Genomic DNA, 21,813 nt, shown 5'->3' on the forward strand with positions numbered 1-21,813 from the left:
GGATCATTTCGGGGCGGTAATGGCAGTGGGGCAGTAAAGTTTGTGCCTCAGTCAGCAAAATTCATCACCTGGGCCCTGCGTGTGGGGCAGAGGGCTAAGGGAGGCGTTACACACCTCTTTTAGGGTGCAAGGTCAGCTGAGCAACTGAAAATCCATTGTTAAAGAGCCGGCTTCGGAGCGCCCTAACAGAGGCTTCTCTGTGTATGGGGGGGGGGAGTTATCGCACCTAAAAACACTACAAACATTGCCAATACCTTAAACACCCCACAATAGAAACATAGAAACATAGAAACATAGAAAATAGGCGCAGGAGTAGGCCATTCAGCCCTTCAAGCCTGCACCACCATTCAATTAGATCATGACTGATCATTCCCTCAGTACCCCTTTCCTGCTTTCTCTCCATACCTCTTGATCCCCTGAGCCGTAAGGGCCATATCTAACTCCCTCTTGAATATATCCAATGAACTGGCATCAACAACTCTCTGCGGCAGGGAATTCCACAGGTTAACAACTCTCTGAGTGAAGAAGTTTCTCCTTATCTCAGTCCTAAATGGCCAACCGCTTATCCTAAGACTGTGTCCCCTGGTTCTGGATTTCCCCAACATCGGGGACATTCTTCCTGCATCTAAACTGTCCCGCCCCGTCAGAATCTTATATGTTTCTATGAGATCCCCTCTCATCCTTCTAAACTGCAATGTATAAAGGCCCAGTTGATCCAGTCTCGCCTCATATGTCAGTCCTGCCATCCCGGGAATCAGTCTGGTGAACCTTCGCTGCACTCCCTCAATAGCAAGAAGGTCCTTCCTCAGATTAGGAGACCAAAACTGAACACAATATTCCAGGTGAGACCTCACCAAGGCCCTGTACAACTGCAGTAAGACCTCTCTGCTCCTATACTCAAATATCCTAGCGATGGAGGCCAACATACCATTTGCCTTCTTCACCGCCTGCTGTACCTGTATGCCAACTTTCATGACTGATGAACCATGACACCCAGGTCTCGTTGCACTTACCCTTTTCCTCATCTGCCACCATTCAGATAATATTCTGTCTTCGCGTTTTTGCCCCCAAAGTGGATAACCTCACATTTATCCACATTATACTGCATCTGCCATGCATTTGCCGACTCACCTAACCTGTCCACATCGTCCTGCAGCCTCTTAGAGTCCCGCTCACAGTTCACACCGCCACCCAGTTTAGTGTCATCTGCAAACTTGGAGATATTACACTCAATTCCTTCATCCAAATCATTGATAGAAACATAGAAAATAGGTGCAGCAGTAGGCCATTCAGCCCTTCTAGCCTGCACCGCCATTCAATGAGTTCATGGCTGAACATGAAACTTCAGTACCCGTTTCCTGCTTTCTCGCCATACCCCTTGATCCCCCGAGTAGTAAGGACTTCATCTAACTCCCTTTTGAATATATTTAGTGAATTGGCATCAACTACTTTCTGTGGTAGAGAATTCCACAGGTTCACCACTCTCTGGGTGAAGAAGTTTCTCCTCATCTCGGTCCTAAATGGCTTACCCCTTATCCTTAGACTGTGACCCCTGGTTATGGACTTCCCCAACATTGGGAACATTCTTCCTGCATCTAACCTGTCTAAACCCGTCAGAATTTTAAATGTTTCTATGAGGTCCCCTCTCATTCTTCTGAACTCCAGTGAATACAAGCCCAGTTGATCCAGTCTTTCTTGATAGGTCAGTCCCACCATCCCGGGAATCAGTCTGGTGAATCTTCGCTGCACTCCCTCAATAGCAAGAATGTCCTTCCTCAAGTTAGGAGACGAAAACTGTACACAATACTCCAGGTGTGGCCTCACCAAGGCCCTGTACAACTGTAGCAACACATCCCTGCCCCTGTACTCAAATCCCCTCGCTATGAAGGCCAACATGCCATTTGCTTTCTTAACCGCCTGCTGTACCTGCATGCCAACCTTCAATGACTGATGTACCATGACACCCAGGTCTCGTTGCACCTTCCCTTTTCCTAATCTGTCACCATTCAGATAATAGTCTGTCTCTCTGTTTTTACCACCAAAGTGGATAACCTCACATTTATCCATATTATACTTCATCTGCCATTCATTTGCCCACTCACCTAACCTATCCAAGTCACTCTGCAGCCTCATAGCATCCTCCTCGCAGCTCACACTGCCACCCAACTTAGTGTCATCCGCAAATTTGGAGATACTACATTTAATCCCCTCATCTAAATCATTAATGTACAATGTAAACAGCTGGGGCCCCAGCACAGAACCTTGCGGTACCCCACTAGTCACTGCCTGCCATTCTGAAAAGTACCCATTTACTCCTACTCTTTGCTTCCTGTCTGACAACCAGTTCTCAATCCACGTCAGCACACTACCCCCAATCCCATGTGCTTTAACTTTGCACATTAATCTCTTGTGTAGGACCTTGTCGAAAGCCTTCTGAAAGTCCAAATATACCACATCAACTGGTTCTCCTTTGTCCACTTTACTGGAAACATCCTCAAAAAATTCCAGAAGATTTGTCAAGCATGATTTCCCTTTCACAAATCCATGCTGACTTGGACCTATCATGTCACCATTTTCCAAATGCGCTGCTATGACATCCTTAATAATTGATTCCATCATTTTACCCACTACTGAGGTCAGGCTGACCGGTCTATAATTCCCTGTTTTCTCTCTCCCTCCTTTTTTAAAAAGTGGGGTTACATTGGCTACCCTCCACTCGATAGGAACTAATCCAGAGTCAATGGAATGTTGGAAAATGACTGTCAATGCATCCGTTATTTCCAAGGCCACCTCCTTAAGTACTCCGGGATGCAGTCCATCAGGCCCTGGTGATTTATCGGCCTTCAATCGCATCAATTTCCCCAACACAATTTCCCGACTAATAAAGATTTCCCTCAGTTCCTCCTCCTTACTAGACCCTCTGACCCCTTTTATATCTGGAAGGTTGTTTGTGTCCTCCTTAGTGAATACCGAACCAAAGTACTTGTTCAATTGGTCTGCCATTTCTTTGTTCCCCGTTATGACTTCCCCTGATTCTGACTGCAGGGGACCTACGTTTGTCTTTACTAACCTTTTTCTCTTTACATACCCATAGAAACTTTTGCAATCCGCCTTAATGTTCCCTGCAAGCTTCTTCTCGTACTCCATTTTCCCTGCCCTAATCAAACTCTTTGTCCTCCTCTGCTGAGTTCTAAATTTCTCCCAGTCCCCGGGTTCGCTGCTATTTCTGGCCAATTTGTATGCCACTTCCTTGGCTTTAATACTATCCCTGATTTCCCTTGATAGCCACGGTTGAGCCACCTTCCCTTTTTTATTTTTACGCCAGACAGGAATGTACAATTGTTGTAATTCATCCATGCGGTCTCTAAATGTCTGCCATTGCCCATCCACAGTCAACCCCTTAAGTATCATTCGCCAATCTATCCTAGCCAATTCACGCCTCATACCTTCAAAGTTACACTTCTTTAAGTTCTGGACCATGGTCTCTGTATATTGTAAAGAGCTGGGGTCCCAGCACTGAGCCCTGTGGCACTCCACTAGTCACTGCCTGCCATTCTGAAAAGGACCCATTTATCCCGACTCTCTGCTTCCTGTCTGCCAACCAGTTCTCTATCCACATCAGTATATTACCCCCAATACCATGTGCTTTGATTTTGCACACCAATCTCTTGTGTGGGACCTTGTCAAAAGCCTTTTGAAAGTCCAAATACACCACATCCACTGGTTCTCCCTTGTCCACTCTACTAGTTACATCCTCAAAAAATTCCAGAAGATTTGTCAAGCATGGTTTCCCTTTCATAAATCCATGCTGACTTGGACTGATCCTGTCACTGCTTTCCAAATGCGCTGCTATTTCATCCTTAATGATTGATTCCAACATTTTCCCCACTACTGATGTCAGGCTAACCGGTCTATAATTACCCGTCTTCTCTCGCCCTCCCTTTTTAAAATGTGGTGTTACATTAGCAATCCTCCAGTCCATAGGAACTGATCCAGGGTCGATAGGCTGTTGGAAAATGATCATCAATGCATCCACTATTTCTAGGGCCACTTCCTTAAGTACTCTGGGATGCAGACTATCAGGCCTGTGGGATTTATCGCCCTTCAATCCCATCAATTTCCCCAACACAATTTCCCGCCTAATAAGGATATCCTTCAGTTCCTCCTTCTCACTAGACTCTCGGTCCCCTAGTATTTCTGGAAGGTTATTTGTGTCTTCCTTCGTGAAGACAGAACCAAAGTATTTGTTCAATTGTTCTGCCATTTCTTTGTTCCCCATTATAAATTCACCTGATTCTGTCTGCAAGGGACCTGTGTTTGTCTTCACTAATCTTTTTCTCTTCACATATCTACAGAAGCTTTTGCAGTCAGTTTTTATATTCCCAGCAAGCTTCCTCTCATACCCTATTTTCTCCCTCCTAATTAAACCCTTTGTCCTCCTCTGCTGAATTCTAAATTTCTCCCAGTCCTCAGGTTTGTTGCTTTTTCTGGCCAATTTATATGCCTCTTCCTTGGATTTAACACTATCCTTAATTTCCCTCGTTAGCCACGTTTGAGCCATCTTCCTCATTTTATTTTTACTCGGACAGAGATGTCCAATTGCTGAAGTTCATCCATGTGATCTTTAAATGTTTGCCGATGCCTATCACTGTCAACCTTTTAAGTATCATTTGCCCGTCTATTCTAGCCAATTCACACCTCAAAACATCGAAGTTACCTTTCCTTAAGTTCAGGACCCTAATTTCTGAATAACTGTGTCACTCTCCACCTTAATAAAGAATTCTATCATGTTATGGTCACTCTTCCCCAAGGGGCCTCGCACAACAAGATTGCATATTAGTCCTTTCTCATTACACATCAGTCTAGGATGGCCAGCTCCCTCGTTGTTTCCTCAACCTACTGGTCTAGAAAACCATCCCTAATACACTCCAGGAAATCCTCCTCCACCGCATTACTACCAGTTTGGTTAGCCCAATCAATATGTAGATTAAAGTCACCCATGATAACTGCTGTACCCTTATTGCATGCATCCCTAATTTCTTGTTTGATGCGTCCCCAACCTTACTACTACTGTTTGGTGGTCTATACACAACTCCCACCAGCGTTTTCTGCCCCTTGGTATTCCGTAGCTCTACCCATACCGATTCCACATCATCCAAGCTAATGTCCTTTCTTACTATTGCATTAATTTCCAGCAATGCCACCCTCCTTTTCCTTTCTGTCTATCCTTCCTAAATTTTGGACATCCTTGGATGTTGAGATCCCAGCCTTGGTCACCCTGGAGCCATGTCTCCATGATGCCAATTACATCATACCTGTTTACTAATATCTGCGCAGTTAATTCATTCACCTTATTCCGAATACTCATCGCATTGAGGCACAGAGCCTTCAGGCTTGTCCTTCTAACACACTTTGCCCCTTTAGAATTTTGCTGTAATGTGGCCCATTTTGCTTTTTGCCTTAGGTTTCTCTGCCCTCCACTTTTACTTTTCTTCTTTCTATATTTTGCTTCTGCCCCCATTCTACTTCCCTCTGTCTCCCTGCATAGGTTCCCATCCCCCTGCCATATTAGTTTAACTCCTCCCCAACAGCACCAGCAAATACTCCCCCGAGGACATTGGTTCCGGTCCTGCACAGGTGCAGACCGTCCAGTTTGTACTGGTCCCACCTCCCCCAGAACCAGTTCCATTGTCCCAGGAATTTGAATCCCTCGCTTCTGCACCACTCCTCAAGCCACGTATTCATCTGAGCTATCCTGCGATTCCTAATCTGACGAGGCGTGGCACTGGTAGCAATCCTGAGATTACTGTCATGTATTTCACCATTTTGCAATGACAATAGTTATGTAACTGTAACTCATGCACACTGTACCTGTACTCTTGGAATGCACACCCTGACCACAGTGGGTGAGCTTGCGGGAGACACTCCTCACCTGGGTTTCCAGGTATAAAAGGGGAGGTCTCACCCAGGGTCAGCACTCCTTGGTCCTGGGAATAAAGTGAAGGTCACAGAGTGACTGTGTCTGACATATACATGCCTGGTGTGAGTTTGTAACAAGGTGCAGAGCCCCTATATCTGGCGACGAGAAACGGGAATCACCGAACCACGAGGATGGCCACCGGTGGCACAGAGGAACGCTACTGTGTGTGTGAGGACTGGGATGACTTTGTGGAAAGACTCCAGCAGAGCTTTGTCACAAAGGACTGGCTGGGAGAGACAGCGGCTGACAATCGGAGGGCGCATCTACTGACCAGCTGCGGACCACAGACGTATGCGCTGATGAAAGACCTGCTCGCACCCCAAAAGCCAGTGGACAAGTCCTTTGAAGAGCTCAGCCAGCTGATCAGTGAGCATCTCAAGCCGGCAAGTAGCGTACACATGGCCCGGTACCGGTTCTATTCTCACCGGCGTCGGGAGGTTCAAAATGTCTCGGACTTCGTGGCGGAACTGCGGCGTTTGGCCAGTCTCTGTAAGTTCTCTGATGCCTGCAGGGGGGAGATGTTGAGGGACTTTTTCATCGAGGGCATTAGTCAATCCGACATTTTCAGGAAGCTCATAAAGGCTAAGGACCTGACTTTAGAAGGGGCGGCGTTGATAGCTCAGACCTTTATGGCAGGGGAAGAGGAGACCAAGTTAATTTACACACGCAGCCCTCGGTTTTAACGTTGCGATGAACCAGGGAGTTAATGTTGTAAAAGTGATACAGAACCCCGCAGGCAGGCAAGGGCAATTTGACACTGCCCAGGCAGGCAGGCAAGGGCAATTCGAAACCGCCCAGGCAGCAACAAGCTCCAGGGTGGGCCTGCAACAGGGACAATTGAAAGGGGATCGGCAATTCACGCCATCACGAGGAACAATGCATCCCGTGGTGGGACCATTAACACCCTCCATCAGAGTGCTTAGAAACAGCCAAACGGGCCATCAGAGAGGAATGTCTGGGAATAGTCCTTTTGTTAACAGCAATCTCTGCTCATGTTGGAGGTGTGGGGGGAGACACACTGCCAAAAGCTACAGGTTCCAACTTTATACCTGTAGGATTTGTAATGTCAGTGGACACTTGGCCAGGATGTGCAAAAAGGCAATAGCGAGGCTAGTCTGCGAGACAGAGGAACCAGACGAGGGGTCCGTAATGCAGGATGGGGCCTGGGGAACAACCATGGATGCTGAAGTTCAGAGAGTTCATGTGGCTGACGTCCACAGCTCTTACACTACAACGCCACCCATGATGATGAAAGTCTTACTGAATGGCATCCCGGTGCACATGGAGCTGGATACGGGAGCTATCCAGTCACTCATGAGTACCCAACAATTTGAGAGACTATGGCCGCACAGAGCTAGCAGGCCCAAACTGGAGCTCATTGAGACGCAGCTATGTACGCACACCAAAGAGATCATCCCAGTGCTGGGCAGTGCAAACTTGGTGGTAACACATAATGGATCACAGAACCGGCTGCCACTCTGGATTGTTCCGGGAAATGGCCCCGCGCTTTTGAGGAGGAGTTGGCTAGCTGAGACGAATTGGAAATGGGGGGATGTGCACGCCATTTCATCCGTGGAGCGAAGTTCATGCTCGCAGGTATTGCAAAAATTCGAATCACTCTTTCAACCCGGTGTTGGAACGTTCAAGGGCACTAAAGTAGTGATACGCATCACTCCGGACGCCAGACCAGTGCACCACAAAGCCAGAGCGGTGCCGTACGTGATGCGTGAGAAAATTGAAAGTGAACTGGACAGGCTGCTCAGAGAGGGCATAATTTCGGCCATTGAGTTCAGCGACTGGGCAAGTCCCATCGTTCCCGTCCTCAAAGCAGATGGCTCGGTCAGGATTTGTGGCGACTACAAAGCCACCATCAACCGAGTGTCGCTGCAAGACCAATACCCGCTCCCGAGAGTGGAGGACCTTTTTGCCATGCTGGCAGGTGGTAAGCTGTTCACGAAGCTGGACCTCACTTCGGCCTACATGACTCAGGAACTGGCGGAAGATTCCAAGCTTCTGACCACCATCACGACGCACAAAGGATTATTTGTCTACAACAGGTGCCCGTTTGGCATTCGTTCGGCAGCGGTTATCTTTCAGCGAAACATGGAAAGCTTGCTCAAGTCCATCCCTGGAACGGTCATATTCCAAGACGACATCCTTATAATGGGTCGAGACACCGAGGAATACCTCCGCAACCTGGAGGAGGTGCAACGCCGATTGGATCGGGTAGGCTTGCGACTGAAAAAGGCCAAGTGCGTGTTTTTGGCCCCAGAGGTTGAGTTCCTGGGCAGGAGGGTTGCCGCAGATGGGATCCAGCCCACTGAATCAAAAACTGAGGTGATTCGCTGGGCGCCCAGGCCCGGCAACACGTCGGAGTTGTGATCATTCCTGGGACTTTTGAACTATTTTGGGAACTTTCTGCCGAACTTAAGCATATTGTTGGAGCCATTACACATGCTCCTCCGTAAAGGTTGTGAATGGTTTTGGGGCGATTGTCAAGTACGGGCTTTCAATAAGGCGAGGAACCTGCTGTGTTCCAACAAACTGTTGACTTTGTATGACCCCTGTAAAAAAACTGGTTTTAAATGCGATGCGTCATCCTACGGGGTTGGCTGTGTATTGCAGCAGGGTAACGATGACGGCCGACTCCAACCGGTGGCTTATGCCTCCAGGTCGCTCTCCCAGCCAGAGCGTGGATATGGCATGGTTGAGAATGAGGCACTCGCATGTGTGTACGGTGTGAAAAAGATGCACCAGTACCTTTTCGGTAGGCAGTTCGAGCTAGAGATGGACCACAAGCCATTTACATCCCTGTTGTCCGACAGCAAGGCTATCAATGCTAATGCATCAGCTCGCATACAGCAATGGGCCCTCACACTGGCTGCGTATGACTACACCATACGGCACCGGCCAGGCACTGAAAATTGCGCTGACGCACTCAGCAGGCTCCCACTGGCCACCACCGAGGGGGCATCGGAGCAGAGCACCGAGATGGTCATGGCCGTTGAGGCTTTTGACACTGCGGGCTCCCCCATCACAGTCCGACAGATCAAACTCTGGACCAACAGGGACCCCTCCTATCCATGATAAAGAAATGTGTCCTGACTGGGAATTGGGCGTCTGCACACAGGGCGTGCCCCGAGGAAGTCAGGCCGTTTCAGAGACGGATGGATGAACTCTCCATCCAAGCCGACTGCCTGTTATGGGGCAGCTGGGTAGTCATGCCCCAGAAAGAAAGGGAAGCGTTCATCAGGGAACTCCACAGCGAGCACCCTGGCATCGTGTTAATGAAGGCCATCGCCCGGTCACAAGTATGGTGGCCGGGGATTGACTCAGACCTAGAACACTGGGTTCGCAGGTGCACGACATGTGCCCAGCAGGACAATGCCCACAGGTAGGCTCCACTCAGCCTGTGGCCCTGGCCTACCAGGCCATGGTCACGTATTCACGTAGACTATGTGGGCCCGTTCATGGGGAAAATGTTTCTGATCGTAGTCGATGCATACTCGAAGTGGATCGAGTGCATCATATTGAACTCGTGCACGACATCCATCACTGCGTACGGTTTTCGCAACCCACGGCTTGCCAGACATCCTGGTCAGCGACAATGGCCCGTGTTTTACCAGCCATGAATTCCAGGAGTTTATGTCGGGCAATGGGATCAAGCACGTCCGGACAGCGCCGTTCAAGCCGGCCTCCAATGGCCAGGTGGAACGGACGATCCAAGTCATAAAGCAGGGCATGCTACGCATCCAATGACCCTCCCTTCAGTACTGCCTATCGCGCCTCCTGCTGGCCTACAGGTCCCGCCCGCACTCGCTCACGGGAGTTCCGTCAGCGGAACTCCTCATGAAACGCACGCTCAAGACACAGCTGTCCCTCATTCACCCAGACCTGGCAGACATTGTTGAGGGCAAGCGCCAGTCCCAAACCGAGCTCCATGATCGAGGCTCAAGGGGGAGGTGTATCGAAATAGATGACCCGGTATTTGTTCTTAACCATGCTTTGGAACCCAAACGGCTTGAGGGCACCGTAATTGGCAAAGACGGAAACAGGATCATGGTGGTCAGACTAAACAATGGGCAGATATGCCACAAACACTTGGACCAAGTAAAGACAAGGTTCAGCATAGACACGGAGGAACCGGAAGAAGAGCATGATGAGATAGCACCCACACCACTGCCAGCATATGAGCAACAAAGACAGCCCTCAGCATGCACAGTCCCGGCGGCCAGCCCGGACAGGCCGGAATCACCTCAAGTGACAGAGACGCGTGCTGAGGCTCAGCCACCAGAGCCACAACTGCGGCGCTTCACGAGAGAGCATCGACCACCCGATAGACTTAACCTCTGAAACAAAAAAACCTAAGGGGGGAGGTGATGTCATGTATTTCACCATCTTGCAATGACAATAGTTATGTAACTGTAACTCATGTACACTGTACCTTTACCCTTGAAATGCACATCCTGATCACAGGGGTTGAGCTTGCGGGAAACACTCCTCACCTGGGTTTCCAGGTATAAAAGGGGAGGTCCCACCCAGGGTCAGCACTCCTTGGGCCTGGGAATAAAGTGAAGGTCACAGAGTGACCGTGTCTGATATATATATATATGCCTCGTGTGAGTTTGTAACAAGGTGCAGAGACCCGACAATTACTACTTTTGAGGTCCTACTTTTTAATTTAGCTCCGAGCTCCCTAAATTCATCTCGTAGGACCTCATCCCGTTTTTTACTTATATCATTGGTACCTATATGCACCACGACAACTGGCTGTTCACCCTCCCTTTTCAGAATGCCCTGCACCCGCTCCGAGACATCCTTGACCCTTGCACCAGGGAGGCAACATACCATCTTGGAGTCTTGGTTGCGGCCGCAGAAACGTCTATCTATTCCCCTTACAATTGAATCCCCTATCACTATCGCTCTCCCACTCTTTTTCCTGCCCTCCTGTGCAGCAGAGCCACCCATGGTGCCATGAACTTGGCTGCTGCTGCCCTCCCCTGATAAGTCATGCCCCTCAACAGTATCCAAAGCGGTGTATCTGTTTTGCAGGTGGATGACCGCAGGGGACCCCTGCACTATGTCCTTGCACTGTTCTTCCTGTTGGTCACCCAATCCCTATCTGGCTGTGTACCCTTTACCTGCGGTAAGACCAACTCACTAAACGTGCTATTCACGTCATTCTCAGCATCGTGGATGCTCCAAAGTGAATTCACCCGCAGCTCCAGTTCCGCAATGTGGTCTGTCAGGAGCTGCAGGCGGATGTACTTCTCGCACATGTCGTCGTCAGTGACACCGGAAGTGTCCCTGACTTCCCACACAGTACACGTGTCCGAGCTCTCCTGCCATGTCTCAACCTTTAGATAAATTTAAATTGGCAACAACAATGTTAAAGGTTACTTACTGATAAAGAAAAGAAAAATAAAAACTACTCACCAATCACCAGCCAATCACTTACCCCCTTGGCTGTGACGTCACCTTTCGATTTCTTTCTACTTCTTTTTTGCCTCCCTGCTGCAGCTGCACCGGCTGGGCTCACCGACCTCCCGCTGGCTCCCCGACTCGACGCTGGCCTCTTGTAGGCCTCTCCGATGCTGCTCCACCGCCTCGAACTCCCCGCTGCCTCCCCGACTCAACTCTGGCCTCTTGTAGGCCTCTGCGACGATGCTCCGCCTCCTCGACTCCCTATTGGGCCTCCCGAATCGACGCTGGCCTCTTGTCGCCCTCACCGACGTCCCGCTCCGCCTCCTCCTACTTCGCAAAAATAAAAGTAAACAAAACAATCAAACTTACCTCATTCACCAATTCCATTACTCACCTCTGCAGAGACAGCTCTCTGACTGCCTGGTTTTGCCAGCGGTCCTACCACGGCACGCGATAGGTTCAGCGCACAACAAATTTCACCGTGCTGTCGAAACCGGCTCGACACTCCCGGGCGGTGCTGCTCTGCGTCCCTGCAAAACCAGCAACAGATTTCCCGGTGGAGCGCAGGGAACTGGCCGCCTGCCCGGAAACCATCCCCACTGCCATTATCGTCCCTTTGGGGCACATCGAAACATAGAAAGTAGGTGCAGGAGCAGGCCATTCGGCCCTTCGAGCCTGCACCACCATTCAATATGATCATGGCTGATCATGCAGCTTCAGTACCCCATTCCTGCTGTCTCTCGATACCCTTTGATCCCTTTAGCCGTAAGGGCCACATGTAACTTCCTTTTGAATATATCTAACGAACTGGCCTCAACAACTTTCTGTGGTAGAAAATTCCACAGGTTCACAACTCTCTGAGTGAAGAAGTTTCTCCTCATCTTGGTCCTAAATGGCTTAGCCCTTATCCTTAGATTGTGACCCCTGGTTCTGGACTTCCCCAACATCGGGAACATTCTACCTGCATCTAACCTATCCAATCCTGTCAGAATTTTATATGTTTCGATGAGATCCCCTCTCATTCTTTTAAATTCCAGTGAATATAAGCCTAGTCGATCCAGTCTTTCTTCATATGTCAATCCTGCCATCCCGGGAATCAGTCTGGTGAACCTTCGCTGCACTCTCTCAATAGCAAGAATGTCCTTCCTCAGATTAGGAGATCAAAACTGAACACAATATTCAAGGTGTGGCCACACCAAAGCCCTGTACAACTGCAGTAAGACTTCCCTGCTCCTATACTCAAATCTTCTCGCTAACGAGGACAACATGCCATTTGCCTTCTTCACCACCTGCTGTACCTGCATGCCAACCTTCAATGACTGATGTATCATGACACCCAGGTCTCGTTGCACCTCCCCTTTTCCTAATCTGTCACCATTCAGATAATATTCTCCCTCCCTGTTTTTGCCACCAAAGTGGATAACCTCACATTTATTCACATTATGCTGCATCTGCCATGCATTTGCCCATTCAGCTAACCTGTCCAAGTCATCCTGCAGCCTCTTAGCATCCTCCTCACAGCTCTCACTGCCACCCAGCTTAGTGTCATCTGCAAACTTGGAGATATTACATTCAATTCCTTCGTCCAAATCATTAATGTATATTGTAAAGAGCTGGGGTCCTAGCACTGAACCTTGCGGTACCCTACTAGTCACTGCCTGCCATTCTGAAAAGGACCCGTTTATTCCTACTCTTTGCTTCCTGTCTGCCAACCAGTTCTCTATCCATGTCAATACATTACCCCCAATCCCATGTGTTTTAATTTTGCATACTAATCGTTTGTGTGGGACCTTGTCAAAAGCCTTTTGAAAGTCCAAATACACCAGATCCACTGGTTTTCCCTTGTCCACTCTACTGGAAACATCCTCAATAAATTCCAGAAGATTTGTCAAGCATGATTTCCCTTTCACAAATCTATGCTGACTTGGACCGATCCTGTCACTGCTTTCCAAATGCGCTGCTATTACGTCTTTAATAATTGATTCCAACATTTTCCCCATTACCAATGTCAGGCTAACTGGTCTATAATTCCCTTTTTTCTCTCTCACTCTTTTTTTAAAAAGTGGGGTTACATTAGCTACCCTCCAATCCATCGGTGCTGATCCAGAGTCTACGGAATGTTGGAAAATGATGAACAATGTGTCCACTATTTCTCGGGCCACTTCCTTAAGTACTCTGGGATGCAGGCTCTCAGGCCCTGGGGATTTATCGGCCTTCAATCCCATCAATTTCCCTAACACAATTTCCCACCGAATAAGGATATCCTTCAGTTCCTCCTTCTCACTAGACCCTCGGTTCCCTAGTATTTCTGAAATGTTATTTGTGTCTTCCTTCGTGAAGACAGAACCAAAGTATTTGTTCAATTGGTCTGCCATTTCTTTGTTCCCCATTATAAATTCACCTGATTCTGACTGCAAGGGACCTACATTTGTCTTCACTAATCGTTTTCTCTTCACAAATCTATAGAAGCTTTTACAGTCAGTTTTTAAGTTCCCTGCAAGCCGACTCTCACACTCTATTTTCCTCCTCCTAATTAAGCCCTTTATCCTCCTCTGCTGAATTCTAAATTTCTCCCAGTCCTCAGGTTTGCTGCTTTTTCTGGCCAATTTATATGCCTTTTCCTTGGATTTAACACTTTCCTTAATTTGCCTTGTTAGCCACCTTCTCCGTTTTGTTTTTATGCCAGACAGGGATGCACAATTATTGAAGTTCATCCATGTGATCTTTAAATGTCTGCCATTGCCTATCCACCATCAACCCTTTAAGTATCATTCGCTAGTCTATCCTAGCCAATTCACGTCTCGTCATCAAAGTTATCTTTCTTTAAGTTCAGGACCCCCTAGTTTCTGAATTAACTGTGTCACTCTCCATCTTCAAGAAGAATTCTACCATATTATGATCACTCTTCCCCAAGGGGCCTTGCACAACAAGATTGCTAATTAATCCTCTCTCATTACACAACACCCAGTCTAGGATGGCCAGCTCTCCAGTTGGTTCCTTGACATATTGGTCCAGAAAACCAGCCGTAATAGACTCCAGGAAATCCTCCTCCACTGTATTGCTACCAGTTTGGTTAGCCTAATCTATATGTAGATTAAAGTCACCCATGAGAACTGCTGTACCTTTATTGCACTTATCCCTAATTTCCTGTATGATGCTGTCCCCAACCTCACTACCACTGTTTGGTGGTCTATACACAACTCCCACTAGTGTTTTCTGCTCTTTGGTATTCTGCAGCTCTACCCATACAGATTCCACATCATCCAAGCTAATGTCCTTCCTTACTATTGCATTAATTTCCTCTTTAACCAGCAACGCTACCCCACCTCCTTTTGCTTTCTGTCTATCCTTCCTGAATATTGAATACCCCTGGATGTTGAGTTCCCAGCCTTGGTCACCCTGGAGCCATGTCTCCGTAATCTCAATTACATCAGAGGCGGCAACATGGGGAAAATCTAACCCTTTGACTTTGGGTGATATGGATTCCGCTGCCCGTTATACATCTCTCCAGATTTTCATCTCATTTCCTGCCAGTTGATTTAACTGCAGCATTTACAATAATTGTGGCGAAATCTAAGACTAGAACTCTCCCACCAGCCCGACAGAAAGGTGTTGAACTCAAAATAAGGAAGGAAAAGCTAGCGAAAGGTAAAATGAAAACACAAAAGGTAGCAATCCATGAATCACGTGCCCCATGCAAAGCCATTGCAATCCAAATATCAAGCCAAATGATTACTCTGCTCTGTAATTGTTGCTTGTTTTTCCTTCCTACAAATGAAGAAAATCTGATTAAAGAACACGCTCCAATCCCACACTCTCGGCAGAGAAGCCATGCTTGGAGGGCACGTGAATCGCTGATAGGGCTGCAAGGTTGCAGTTTCCATTCTCCAGTCTGCACTCCTCATCAGCACAGCTCCCTCCTGGGAGAGTGGGTTTTAAGAATCCCCTCTGTAATGTATTTGCTTAAGAATTCATAGCAATACATTGCTATTAGCAAAGGTTTAACAATCACACTACACATGACCAGTCCATCCACCAGGCTCACAACCACCCGCTCACCATGGATCCCTTGAATCCAACTGGCTGGGATTTTATTGAGTCTTGTGACCATTGTGTGACGGGCTAAGCAACTCACAACTCAACAGCTCTACAACTCTTTTAAAAATACAATTAACCAAGTGCCCCCTTTTGTAAAAGGGGCACAAGAACTAGCAAACTAAATAAATCAAATTAAAATTTGGTTTCAACAGCTCTACAACTATTTTAAAGTAGAACATTAAATCAAGTGCCCCCTTTTGGCAAGGGCACTAGAACCCACAAATTTCCAAATAAACTTTAATGGAAACTTAAATCAAATTAGAATTTGGTTGCCGGGGTGATGATGCACTCCAATCCCTCTGGTGCCCACCTCTCGCGGAAGGCCGCGAGCATACCGGTGGACACCCTGTGCTCCATCTCCAGGGACACCCTGGCTCGAATGTATCCGCGGTACAGAGGCAGGCAGTCGGGCTGAAAGACCCCCTCGACTGCCCACTGCCTGGACCAGTTAATGGCCACATTGGCGAGGCCCAAGGCCAGTCCTAAGGGGAGGTCAACAGCTGTACAAACCTGTGAATATACTCACAGGTACAACCCCTTAGACATCTAATTTAATCATTGGTAAGAGAGGGGAGCGGGGGTGGGGAAACAATTTGCTTTCAATGCAGACTGAAGTATGAAACATAAGGTGCAACAAGGGCAATGTCTTCAGCTTCCAAAGAAAAGCATGATTTACTTATAAATTCTCAGAATGTCTTATAGGCTATAATGCTATCCTACTCATGTTGGTTGCTATCTGGGAGTTTGGTGAGTGCAACTTGAGTGCATTGGAATCACCATTACTTTCTTGCATCTATTGGTACTTTATTTGTGGCAGATGACAAGAAAAGGCATTTTGCAGCATTGTAATTGGAAAACACTGAAGAAAATGGCTGGGATTGTATCTGATGCTTTTCATAGGATATAGCAATCTGCAAAGTGCTAAGATTTTCTAGATGAAAAAAAATATATCTATACTACGTTAGAACTGCTTGTATTTACATTTTGTTAGTAATTGGAAGTATTTTGGAGAGGGTAGCTCCCTGTACTGTTGACAGTATTTTAAACCTAATTTTTCTCTTCATTCCAGAACTACTCTGTGTTGAACCTGGGGCCGGCATCTTCAGTTATTACCATAAACAATTCTATGTACTGGCAGGACTTTGAGGAAGCCTGCGTATATGAATGCCTGGATGGTAAAGACTGCCAGAGCTTCTTCTGCTGCTACAAGGAATGTAAATCAGGCTCGTGGCGCAAAGGCCGTGTCCATGTAGACATTTTGAAATTAGACACTTATTCACGCGTGTTTTTTCCTACGACATTTTTGCTATTTAATCTCGTCTACTGGGTTGGATACCTCTACCTTTAAGCTTCTGCCTGTACCGGTGAAGACTTCTTTCATTGACACTTGTCCTGTAACTCTGATATATATCTCTGGATGTTGTCAGAAAAGTGAAGCTATCTGGGATGAAGTAAAAGCATTGGTTCCTTTTTTTCCCACCCTTCATATACAAACTGCGAATGGAAGGAGAAAGGTGCGGAAAGTGTACATAGCTGACAAGGCATCTCTCCAAGGTCATCAGTTGAAATATTTTTGAGCATCTTAAAGAGAATAGACTGATCCTAATGATTCCACGGACTGTATTCTCGGTTTTGCAACCAGCAGCATTGTTAGAGTAACTATTCACAGGTTTGCTGGATAGTCAGAAAAGACTCGATTTTTAAATAGTTGCATGAAGAAAAAGTAAAGAGTTAGCTAAGAGCAAACTAGACCGAAGCATATTCCTCTTACCAAGCTAATTAGAATAAATTAAAGCATTTCTGGCCATAGCAACCCATGAAAAGCTTTTCTTTTCTTTCTAAATTAAAGACGATTCATGTGAACCCATTTATATTTGACAGGATCCAGAGGTGCAGACAGGTCTTTTGAAGGATTGCAAAGTTTTCTTTTGAAAAAAAATCTAGGAGTGTCTGTGTATGCTGTGTCTTTTCATTAATTGAAATTTCAAAACAGTGTTGGGTGAACAAAGTGTTAGACTGTTTTGGAAAATTATACAGCACTTCATATTTTTAAGTGGGGTTTCTTTTGTAGTACGATATTAGAGGTGACTGAGATAAACTAGCTGAAATTATTGATGAAACATTAACTAGGTACAAGGTGGTTCATTCATTCATCCTTAAAAATGATCACAATTCTCTTTAGCCCTTTGAGGACTGAGTTCGTATTTGTGTACCCAAATTTAACAAAAGCCAAATCTAAGTCTTGGGTCTTGGCTAATTCCCATTCACCAGCTCCTCGAGTGGCACATATGCCTGCCTCACCCAGGAGAGCATAGGGGCTTTTCCCACATCACTAAAGTGCATCTTCCGGTAGGTCGAAAGAGTAGCATTGATGGTATCTGTGGAGATATCTGCAAGTTTGACTTGGACAAGGGGAGTCGAAAGCAGGGAAAAGAATTAAACATAGCCTCAATAGCTGTGCTGTGATGAGACGATGATCACAAATGTGGTCATTATATTGGCCACCAACTTTGAACTATGTATCACTACCTGGAAAACATAAAACCTTTAAGATCTCACATTGATTCTGCCATAAACCATTGTGTCCAATTCATGGCACCGCACTTTCAGAAGGATGTGAAGGCCTTAGAGTGGGTGCAGAAAAGAATGATTCCCGGGATGAGGGACTTCAGTAACATGGATCGACAGGGGAAGCTGGGGTTGTTCTCCTGGGGAGCAGAGAAGATTGAGAGGAGATTTGATAGAGGTGTTCAAAATCATGAGGGGTCTGGATAGAGTAGATAGAGAGAAACTGTTCCCACTGGCAGAAGGGTCGAGAAACAGAGGACACAGATTTAAGGTGATTGGCAGCAGAAACAAAGGCGATATAAGAAAAAACCTTTTTTATACAGCGCGTGGTTAGGATCCGGAATGCACTGTCTGAAAGGGTGATGGAGGCAGACTCAATCGTGGCTATCAAAAGGGAGTTGGATAAGTACCTGAAGGAAAAAAAAAATTCGGGGCTACGGGGAAAGGGCGGGGAAGTGGCTCTAGCTGAAGTGCTCTTGCAGAGAGCCGGCACGGGCTCAACAGGCCGAATGACCTTCTTCTGTGCTGTAACCGTTCTATGATTCTAAAAAAAGTCGCAACAAAAAAAGAACAAAAATTCACATCAAATAAATTGTGGAACTTGGAGGAAAAAATTGGAAGAGAACATGCTGTCAATAACAGAAATAATAAGAGTATAAGAAAATATGAAGGAATGAACTCATGCTCTCCAATGGCTTTGTAGTTACATACGTGTGATGTACCGTTGAGCCATATATACCAAGAGAATATGAGGTTCAATCTCTGGCTTGTGATCTAAGCCTGGGTAGGGGTGAGTTTGCTACAATTCTGTGTTGCTTATATATGATGAATGGCTATTTGGACAGATGTCTGTCAATGCCGGTGTACCGTACTCCAGAGAATAAGAGACAAAGGGCAGATAATTGCAGAGGGGCATGAAAGAGAAAAAAATTATCTTTGAAATAGTCATGTAAACGTGTTCCATCATGGACCCCTGCTGAAAACTCTGTGTATGTGCATAGATAGTGAATGAAGACAGGATCTATCCACCTAATTAATCTCCTCTTGCAACCCATGTACAATCATTCCACAACCCCCCAGTGCCCACTCCACCCCAAAAGAGGAATGTTCAAGAATATTTGTCTAATTCTACATTAGAAAGTATTCATCACTAACTAGTTGTTTCACATAGCATTACATTTCCATGGATTCAGCAGCTCAGTATTTGCCTCCAATACATTGTCCAAGTGCCCATTCTTCAGTTGTGTGCCCGCATGTGTTAGCAGGTTTCTTAACATGGGGACAACGTAGCTGATACTAATCTCCTAATCCTGTCTTCATCCACTATACAGACGCACACACATACAAATACAGCGTTTTCAACGGAGGCCACCAGGTAGCAATTGACTGCAGGAACCTTGGCTGACTTTCCCATCCTTAGCCTAGTTGGTTGTAGCACTTCAACTGCTGCCCCAACTGAGATACAAACATGTCGGACAGGAAAAGACCAGGTCCATTGAGCCTGCCCCAATGTCAATATGCCTTATGTATCATGATATAGACCCTCCCTCCCACTCGGAGCCATGCAATCTCCTGGGAGAGGTCGGAAAGCAGATAAACACCGAGGCTAATCCGGGGGGGTAGGGTGTGAAAAAGATCTGGCAAATTGCTCTCCAGCTTTTTAAGCGATTGAAACTAGTCCAGGAGACTCTTGTTCAACGTGATCTCTGCTCTAGCCAGAAACATGTCCAGCTCACCTTTGAAGATATGACAGCGCTCACCACACAAGTTGGCAACCTGTTCCACAGCTCTACTATTTTCTGGAAAAATAGATCAGTGACAGAGATTATTCCATTTATCCTCACCTGCTACTTTCTATTACCAAGCCAATTCCAATTCGAGCAGCGAGCTCACTATTATTTCCATGGGTCTCATTTTTGTAAAGTCTCACAACTAGAACTATACAAAATACTTTTTAAAAATGCAAGTACATCACCTAGACAACTCTCAATTACTAATTTGTCATGTCTTCAAGGATTCGCAAGATAGCTTCAGATGCAGAAGTCACTTTGGACCATTACAATAGAATTATAGGACAATACAGCACAGAAGGAGGCCATTCAGCCAATCATACCTTTGCCGGCTCTTTGAAAGAGCTCTCCAATTAGTCCCACTCCTCTATTCTTTCCTCATAGCCTGCAAATGATTCCTTTTTGAAAGTTACTATTGAATCTTCTTCCACCACCCTTTCAGGCAATGCATTCTAGATCACAACAACTCGCTACGTAAAAAAAATCTCATGTCGCCTTTGGTTCTTTTGCTAATCACCTTGAACCTGTGTCCTCTGGTTACCGAGTCGTCCGCCAATGGGAGTAGTTTCTCCTTATTCACTCTATGAAAACCATTCATGATTTTGAACACCTCTATCAAATCGCCTCTTAATTTTCTCTGCTCTAAGAACAACAACTCCAGTTTCTCCAGTCTCTCTACCTAACTGAAGTCCCTCATCCCTGGTACCATTCTAGGAAATCTCCTCTGCACCCTCTCTAAGGCCTTGACATTCTTCCTAAAGTGCGGTGCCCAGTATTGAACACAATATTCCAGTTGAGCCCTAACCAGTGTTTTATAAAGGTTAACATGACTTCCTTGTTTTTGTACTCAATGACTCTATTAATAAAGCCAAGGATCTCATATGCTTTTTTAACAGTTTTCTCAACTTGTCGTGCCACCTCAAAGATTGTGTACATGTACCCCCAGGTCTCTCTGTTCCTGCGCCCCCTTTAAAATTGTACCATTTAGTTTATATTGCCTCTTCTCAATCTTCCTTCCAAAATGTAGCACTTCACACTTCTCTGCGTTAAATTGCATCTGCCATGTGTCTGCCCATTTCACCAGTCGATTTTTGACCTCCTGAAGCCTTTTACTATCCTTCTCATTGTTTACTACATTTCTGAGTTTCGTGTCATCTACAAACTTTTAAATTATGCCCCGTATACCCAAGTCCAGGTCATTAATATATATCAAAAAGAACAGTGGTCCTAATACCAACCCCTGGGGGACACCACAGCATAATTCCCTCCTGTCTGAAAAACAACCGTTCATCACTACTCTGTTTTTTGTCCCTTGGCCAATTTCATATTCACGCTGCCATTGTCACTTTAATCCCTTGGGCTTTAATTTTGCTTACAAGTTCTATTATGTGGTACTTTATCAAACAGCTTTTGAGCGTCCATATACCCAACAACCGTACTACCCTCATTAACCCTCTCTGTTACTTCTTCAAAGAATTCAATCAAGTTAGTCAAACACGATTTGCCTTTCACAAATCCATGCTGGCTCTCCTTTATAAGCCAATAATTTTCCAAGTGCCAATTAATTTTGTCTCGGATTCTCTAAAAGCTTCTCCACCACCGACGTTCGGCTGACTGGCCTGTAATTGCCGGGTTTATCCCTTACCCCTTTTTGAACAGGGGTGTAATGTTTGCAATCCTCCAGTCCTCTGGCAATATCCGCATATCTAGTGAGGATTGGAAGACTGTGGCCAGAGCCTCCAAAATTTACACCCTTACGTCCCTCAGTATCCGAGGATGCATCCCATCCGGACCGGATGTCTTCTACTTTGAATACTGCTGCATTTGTCCATTTCATCCCCCAGAACTAGATCCAGCATTGCTTTCTTCCTCATGTGGCTGGAAACACAAGGATAAAGATACATATTTGAGGAATGTTTTCCCTTCTTTGCTCTTTATGCTGTTACTAACTCA

At 46.2% G+C, this 21,813-nt stretch overlaps 1 protein-coding gene across 2 annotated transcripts in view; it reads left to right on the forward strand.

The window, feature by feature from the left end:
- The window catches only part of LOC139274890 (gamma-aminobutyric acid receptor subunit gamma-3), an 859,347-nt gene extending 842,497 nt beyond the window's left edge, over window positions 1-16,850 (forward strand). For both annotated transcript variants that reach the window (XM_070891613.1, XM_070891614.1), the window contains one exon: window positions 16,572-16,850. In XM_070891613.1, the coding sequence (XP_070747714.1) occupies window positions 16,572-16,850 (279 nt within the window). The remainder of the gene's footprint in view (window positions 1-16,571) is intronic.
- Window positions 16,851-21,813: the final 4,963 nt, after the last annotated feature.

Source organism: Pristiophorus japonicus, chromosome 10 (genome assembly GCF_044704955.1).
Source record: "Pristiophorus japonicus isolate sPriJap1 chromosome 10, sPriJap1.hap1, whole genome shotgun sequence".
NCBI classification, from domain to species: Eukaryota; Metazoa; Chordata; class Chondrichthyes; family Pristiophoridae; genus Pristiophorus; species Pristiophorus japonicus.